This window comes from Rhea pennata, chromosome 19, assembly GCF_028389875.1.
Source record: "Rhea pennata isolate bPtePen1 chromosome 19, bPtePen1.pri, whole genome shotgun sequence".
Classification (NCBI taxonomy): domain Eukaryota; kingdom Metazoa; phylum Chordata; class Aves; order Rheiformes; family Rheidae; genus Rhea; species Rhea pennata.
This window is the reverse complement of record NC_084681.1, coordinates 12,103,426-12,111,300: the sequence shown is the minus strand read 5'-3', so window position 1 is coordinate 12,111,300 and position 7,875 is coordinate 12,103,426. Positions and strand designations below refer to the sequence as shown.

The window sequence follows — 7,875 nt, the reverse complement described above, 5'->3', positions numbered from 1 at the left end:
ACATTACACCACACCCTCACAGCAGACCTGGAGATAAATACTTGAAGCATCAACTGTGTTAGTATTGTACAGCCTCAATACGACACCAGATGGCATCATTTTAACAGCATTACTCAGACAGCAACTGCTCACAGTTGCTCTGCCCCTGAACTTGTGTGCGCACCTTTCCTCATAACCTGGTTTCACTCTCACTGCAGTCTACATTCAGACACAGGCCTAAAGATAAAAGAGGGGTTTTACATAACATCCAGCGGTTTAATCATGATCTTGACAAGATGTTACTGAGACCTCCAAGAAAACTTCATATAAAAGACCAGAACTGCTTCCAAGTCACTTTTCCAGAGTTTCCACTAGACCTCAACAATCATTCTATTAAAACCAACACGCAACAATTCCTTTCAGTTCAGAGGCTCTACCTCAAAAAGCTCAGTGTCATCCAAACCACAGAATGACAGAAAGATAGAGATCTAAGGGAAAGGGGTCAGAACATTGTAATATAAGTAGCAATTACCTCCAAGAACAAAATACAGGTAACTCCACAGCTTAAACTATTTGAGGTACCAACTGCTAGAGGTTCTCAGGTAACAGAAGGCTTAGCTCATGCATGTTTTTTTCTGAAGAAGGAGACCCAGCTTTTTTGTCTTAATTCATCTAGTACTTATAGACTCTGTGTAGGAGCCAACTAGGATGTTTTTTTTCAAATTTAAAGTTTAGGCAAACTAATTCAAATCCAACTAAAGAAAGAACTTAGAAACACAAATTGCTAGAGAAAAAAAGTTGCTGTGAGTGTTAACCTGAAGTCTTGCACAATTTATTTACTTCTTTTAATTCACACACTGTTTATGCAGCTCCCAAATCTCATGGTCAAAGCAGCATTCTCTGAGTTCACTACTTCAAATCCAGCCTGGCTTAGGGCTTCCACCATCCTTAAGATGCTGTTTGGTCATCTTTAGCCACAGTCTGCAGAAGAAAAAAATAAATAAAGAAAGAAAGAAAGAAAGAAAGAAGAGTACACCACAGAAGAGCTATCTGAATCACTGCCAGGATTCTGGGGCAACACATTCACTTCTACCATGGACTGACACTGGTCTAGACTGTAGGCTAACCACTGCAGTGTTAAAGAGTATTCAGAAGCAAATCCAGCTTCAGAAAAGCACAATCACAGCACATACTGCTGAGAACAAAGGCTCACCAACATTCTAACTTCTGCTCACCCTAATGACAATTCCAGTAAACGTTTGTGAACCTGGAGCAACCAAACCACTGCCCCCAGTCACCTGGGCCATAGTCAAGAAACCTGGGGAAAGCAACAATTAAATGCTAGCCCAGAAGTGGATAGTTTTAACTACTGCTGCAGGGAACCACAGGATTAAGAAAACCCAGCGCTCTGGCAGGAAAGCACTCTGATGGGAAGAGCTGACTGGAAGTGAGAAAGAGAATAAAAGGCAGTGGCAATCCTTGCAATCCTTTTGGCTAAGAGCCACGCATGCTGCAGCACAAGAGACCAACACAGGATCCCTTCAGATGCATGTTTTTGTGGTTAGCATATTCTGAAGAGGAAACTGCAAAAAAGTAAGTAATTCAGCAGCCCGTTATCCAAGAGCTGAAAAGTTTGTCAAAAGCTATTTTACTCTGTCACCTTTTTCACCCTGCTCCTTATTTTCAGTAAAGCAGCCATACTTCAGTAACTTCTATAGAACTTGTCCATGACACCAGTAAACAACATGAGCTCCTGATGAAGCAAATGGAACTTGATGCCAGTAATTAGCGTGTTATTCTATGACTGTAACTGAGGACTCAGATTCACAAGAAAGCAAGGCATGAAGGGTCCCACTGCAGAACTCCAAACAACAAATTTTTACATCTTTCTTTTCGTGGCCCAGGCAGAAGAGAAGCTTATAGACAGAAACAGATTTTTGACAGGTTTCCAACCCCCTGGAAATCTTACCTGCCGCAAGAACTGCTTTCCAAGATAGCTGGTTGCCATGCTTGTCAAGTTCTTTCTGCTACCAACTTTACACCTGATATAACCATAAAGGTTGGCTCCCTGAAGTACCACCCCCATCACAACCACTGCCTAAGACACAGGAGAAAACAAGAATCAGGAATTTACACCGACTTACCTGTAACATGCAAAATCTATTACTGAGTTGGAGAAATCAACTCACCAGCCATTTCACTTTGAAAGAAAAGAGAGCACTGAACGCAAATATCACCCAGATCATAGGACAGGTGATTAGACCTAACCAGAAAATTCGAGACTCTGCTTCTGATGAGGCTTTATTCCCTTGTGCCGATACCTAGAAATAGAATAGAAATGGAGCTGAACAGGTTGCTCTATTGTACAGATCACAGTGTTTTTAATAACAGTTCTGAATCAACAAGCCTCCAGGTTTTTGCCTCCGCAGGACAGCACTCAAGTGCTTTCAGGATCAATTTCTGCATTATATTAACATCTTTCTCCAACAGAAAATGTTTCCATTTAAGGGTTCCTTTTGTCAATTTTCTATCAGAAGCAGCATTGGAACGCTTATTGGAGTGCTAAATGGCCCCAGTAAGTTTTGGAAACATCACATTTACAGTATTCTTCAGTTACACAGCACAGGAACAGCCAAATGGGTAATGTTTTCACCTCTAAATCGCTGTACAGACAACTGTAATTTCACCAGTGCCAGCCTTTGAAGAATTAAACAGTGATACTCTTAACAATCAAGACAGAATAATTTTTTTTACACACAGGCATAGAATCACAGGTCTGATTCATATCACACCACTGTTTTTATAAAGCTTTTCTTTTAAAATCAAATCTGTTATTGGACTGTAGGTTGGTACACCATACGCACAGTTTACTTCTAAGAGCAGAAGCTCTCAAGCAAGTACTCATTTCATATCAAAAGTTATAAAAAAGTTATTATATAACTCATGACTAGATTTACTGAATCACCCGCACTTCAGCTACTTTTTCCCCCTAACTTGTTAGTTTAGAAAAACTAGTACATGGTCTTGAGAAAGGATATGGCAGTAATGAAGGCACAAACTCAGCTAAGGAAAGGTCTAGTTTCAAGCCCCTGTGCCATAGCAGACTTCTACTTGTATGATCATGGGAAATTATCTTTACCTTGCTAAAGATCGGCATAGCAAAAGGGAGTGCCATTGGCTCCACGTATACAGAGATGAGAGAGAGGGATAAAAGGATAATTATGTAACAGATGGTGAGATGCCAGACTGATTGGATAGTAAAGACATAGTAATAGCCATAATGAACGCAAAGGAACAGTAGTAGCCATGATAAGTGTTATACATATATACATACACACACACAAATATATATAGATATATGTTTCTTCTTAGTTCTAATAATTTTCAATAGGATGTAAAAGCTACATCAGCTGTTCAAGTTCTCACTAGAGAACTTGTAGGTTGTGACATGACATATGAATCTTTACTACACATTTACTAGAACTTTTAGGTTACTCATATAAAGCCAGATCAATACCTCACAATAATAATAATAATAAAAAATCTGAAAACATAACAAGTTGAAACAATCCTTATTCAGTAGCCTACATGAAACAAGCAGGTGGTTACAGATCTATACCTCAAAAGAAATGTCTACATTGCACAATTTGTCCTCACAAAAAGGTGTAATTGCTGGTTAATAGATGCTTTATTAAACTAAACAAACAAACAAAAACAAAACAACAACAAAAAAGATCCTTTACCTGCCTGGCTTCAAAAACCCAGTGACTTCTACCATCATCATCCACTTGGTTCCACCAGCGAAGGCCAACCATCAGTCGCCCTGTGACATTCTGAAATAGAAGAAAAGCAATGAGATTTTAATTTTCTAAGAGAAACCACTAGTCAAATAAATCCTTAGGAATATTCCATCTCAATATTGGATCACAGAAACAATATTAACTTTCAACCTCAGCTCTCACCTCTCTGGTAAGCTTCAAATTCTCTAAATAGCAAATGCCGCCTCTAACACCAGCAGCAGCTGCCACAGCCTATTTCATACTACATTTCTCCCTTAGCAGCGCAGATGGCAGTAGTAGTTAACAACGGTGGCTATATTTTAGAATAAAAGGCATCATACTCTGTAAAGATCACATATTTTATTGCTCTCAATTTTGCCAAAGTTCACCTCTTTGGGTTGCTAATTCCAATTCATTTGCCTCACATTTGGGAAAAACAAAGATTGTCCAAGCAAAGAGACTGGCAGAGGGAGGAAGAGAGGAGAAGCAAAGGCAAGATAGGGACAAGTAACCTTGAAAGGCCTTGGGAAAGGAAGGCTGATAGAACCCAGGCAGCTTGCTAAAGAGACCATGCAATCCCATGCACATAGTACAATACACAGGGATCAAACTACAGATTAAAAAGATAAAGTTAATTTCTTATTTTCGGAGATAATCTTACTGTTTCTGTAAGTCATTGAATAGGATATGAAGATGAAGAAGCTAACAAGGTTCTGATACCACCCTTGCCCATTAGTAACCACATGCTGTCCCACAGACCAACATAGTTGAACCACAAACTGCAGCTCTGGAACATTCCAAAGCTGCACAACCATGGTTAATTCTTCCAAGGTTTGGCAGTGTAGTGCCATAAACCTGTCAAATATGCACAACTTTAAAGGTGCAGCCTAGAGACAGCTCAGCCAGTCTATTAGCTCACCCGGCACAAGTGGATTCTGCTCTGCCCTCCTCTGTTTCTGGACAGATTTTTCTACTCACTAACACCCTGAAAGTCTTTTGATTCCTTATTGAACCAATTCAGGCAACTATTCTGGTAGAAAATTATTCTTGTTTTACTCGTTGGGTTCATTTCAGCAGGCTTAGTGAACTGAATAAGCTCATCAAGCAGTGAGACAAGGACAATAGTTGACACAATGGAATGATAGGGATAGAACTGCTGCCTCCATGAGCAAAGAGCTGTCATATTAGCTCACTCTTCTCATCAAACTGTATCCTAAAAAGGAAAAAATGAACTGCTTTAAAAATAAAGCAATATGAAAGCACTGCAATGAGACAGTCATGCAGTTCTGTACACTATACATCTGTTGATAAATATTAAGATGAGAAATTCTGCAGACAACAGCATAAGTAGCAAGCTAAGCTTTCTAGGGAACGAAGACCGGAACAAATTAGGGATTTCATGTCTACATGGTGTATTTTTCTAATATACTCCATGTAAAAACAAGATATTGTAATAATACAAAAGCAAGCCTGATGTTCTCTATTTAATTTTGAAAAAGATAGAAATTTAAGAGCTACTATTTTATAACACTTCACAATACTTCGTAATATTTGAGCTCTTTTGGGGATTATTCCCTTGGAAAGGTGAAAAGTTACTCTTTCTTGTTACACACATATCAGGATAGTTTAATGTTGAATTATTTTCATATATTAAGATGAAGGTAACAAAAATATGAAAAACAAGACAGGAGCTTACCTTTACAGCCCAAAAGTCACATGACAAGAGGAGGATAATTGTCACCATACAGGCAATGAAGCTGCTAGTTAAGAGCTCACAGAGCAGATAGACAACTATTGCACTGACTCGGAAAAACAAGTGGAAAAATGATGCCACTGGATGCCTGGAAATGAGAAACAAGACATGCAGTATAATCACAATCCTTTCAAGTAAATTCATAGAAAAATGACATCCTGCCACAGTGATCTCCTACCAATTCAAAGACAGGAATCAACATTGCTACATGAGATCAGTTTGTCGCAACTACTGCAAACATGGGAGATAAGCTGACTAGAAGCTCACTATAAGGAAAACACCTTCTACATACAGTCGTATGCCAGGTGCAAGGACAGGAACCTTTGCTTAGTATTCAAGGTAATGTATTTTTTAAGGAGTAAAGTTAAAAAACGTTCACATGGAAGAAACACTAGACTGAATTAAATGAAAGCAGATCCTGTTTCTCAATATAGAAGACCTGCCCTTCTTTCTGACTTCTCCAGTTTCCAGGTCAGAAAAGTGCCATATAGGATCTGAAGTCACTACTGATAAGGCTCTACAACACCCAGGTATAGATGTAGCTCTGTGGAAGGAGTTTGGGCAGAACAGAGGAAGGAAGCCACTGGTCTAATTATATCAGGACAGGCAAACTGTAGGAAAGCAGCTTCGAACATACTCCAGAACAAAGACTAAGGAAGTGGTAACTAACCTAGAACCACCACCCAAAGCTGCAGAAAAATTCCTATTACACAGAGCTCAGAGCCATTATATCAACTTAAATCCCTTAAATGCAGGAAGATAAGAAACAGATCTTAACTTTGAGAACCCCCCAGAAGTATGAAGGCATCAATACACAAATTTTAATATATTTTCAGGAACTGGCACTCTCCATTACCCAGAAATCACTATTCATTACTTCTAATTAAAGAGAAAAGATATTTACTGTTACATATTTTAAAGTGCAACGGCAGTCCTTCTTTCATCACAGTTCTGTCTAGAACTCATCTAGAACCTTTCTCCACCAGCCACAGACCTTATTTTAGACTTTTTTGATCTCCTGGACACTTCGTCATCTGCATCAAAGAGGGACACATCTTCGGTGTCATCATTGCTGTCCTAAGGACAGATACACACAGTTATATGAGAAAAGAGAATCACTGTTTTCAACTTCAAAAAGGGACAACTTTGATTACAAAAACAATTACGATGATACTTTAAGATCGAAATAAAGTTGAGAACAGGAAGATTTAACCACAAATGAAAGAAAAGCATGCAGTAGCTGGATTCTACTCTTACTACCATGCTCTGTGCTTTCTGAAATCTACTTAAACTCACACTGCGAGCCCAAGGATCCTTTCTGCAGTCAGTAGCTAACTGCACCGCTAGTCTGGGGTTCTTTTCTTTTGCAGAATTTGTTGCTTTATACAAAAGCTGTTACTACGTCATGTCACACTCCTCTTGCCAAGGCGACTCACAGCCACCTTTAGGCTACCAAGGTCCCCCACGTGCTAACAGTGAAGCAGCCCGAGCTGCCGGGCTACGGCGACGCAGGTGATCCTCGGGACACTGCCGACACGCGGGGGGCGCGCAGGGGAGGCGAGCGGCGAGCCGCGGCAAAGCACGGCGGCGCCGCGCCACGCTGCGCTGCCGGCGGCCCCCGCCGCGCTGCCCGGGCCCGCCGCGGCCCCGCTCCATAGCCGGGCCGCGCCGCGCCGCGGGGTCTGAAACGCAACGCAACGCAATGAAACGGTTCGGTCTGGTCTGGTCTGGTCTGGTCTGGTCCGGTCCGGTCCGGTCCGGTCCGGTCCCGCCCCCGCGCGCCCGCCACCAGCCTCACCTGCCGCAGCATCGTTGGAGCCACCGCACTTCCGCCTGCCTTGCTACGTCAACGGCCCAGGGCCAATCCCGACGCGCGCCGCGGCCGCTCGCCCGGGGGAGGTGGCCGCGCGGCGCGTGCGCGCTGCGAGGGGCGGTGCGCGAGACGTGGCCGCCGCGCCCTCTGGTGCCGCGCGGGTGACGTCATGGGGGCGGTGCGCGAGGAGGCGTTGGGGATCGTTAGAGCCGTTACCGGTAGGCGCTGAGGGGGAGTGTTTCGGCGTCACACTCGGCCGGCTCCCACCTCCTTCCCGTGTGGGGCGGCTCGGCAGGGCCTGGGCCGTGCCGGAGGCTGGCGAGGCGGCAGGTGCTGAGGGCTTGGTGCTGCGATCTCCCGCCCGGCGCCTCTCCGTGCTCGGCGACCTGTCACGCAGCGCGGGGGCTGCGGGGTGGCCGGGCAACGGCAATGTCGTGTCCCGCAGGGAAAGCAGTTTCCAGAGATACTGTGGCAACGGCTGTAGGGGTATTGGTGTGCGCTAAAAGTAGGTGTCTGGTAAGGAGAGAGAAATAAACTGTCTGTTAAAGCCT

General features: G+C 42.9%; 1 protein-coding gene across 1 annotated transcript; it reads right to left on the bottom strand.

Annotated features, from left to right (window-relative positions):
• Positions 1-777: 777 nt before the first annotated feature.
• TVP23C (trans-golgi network vesicle protein 23 homolog C) lies at positions 778-7,354 on the bottom strand. The gene is made up of 7 exons (XM_062591537.1): positions 7,310-7,354; positions 6,506-6,588; positions 5,455-5,599; positions 3,723-3,812; positions 2,169-2,300; positions 1,949-2,077; positions 778-960 (listed from the first exon to the last, which is right to left on the bottom strand). The coding sequence occupies exons 1-7, from the start codon at positions 7,319-7,321 to the stop codon at positions 928-930; spliced, it is 624 nt and encodes a 207-aa protein (XP_062447521.1). The 5' UTR covers positions 7,322-7,354; the 3' UTR covers positions 778-927.
• Between the last annotated feature and the right edge of the window lie 521 nt (positions 7,355-7,875).

Excerpts from the sequence above, each read along its gene's own strand:
- TVP23C (XM_062591537.1), bottom strand. Across the intron at positions 2,301-3,722 it reads GGGTTTTTGAAGCCAGGCAG|GTATCGGCACAAGGGAATAA; the intron begins GTAAAGGATCTT and ends TTCTATTTCTAG. Across the intron at positions 961-1,948 it reads GAAAGCAGTTCTTGCGGCAG|ACTGTGGCTAAAGATGACCA; the intron begins GTAAGATTTCCA and ends TTTCTTCTGCAG.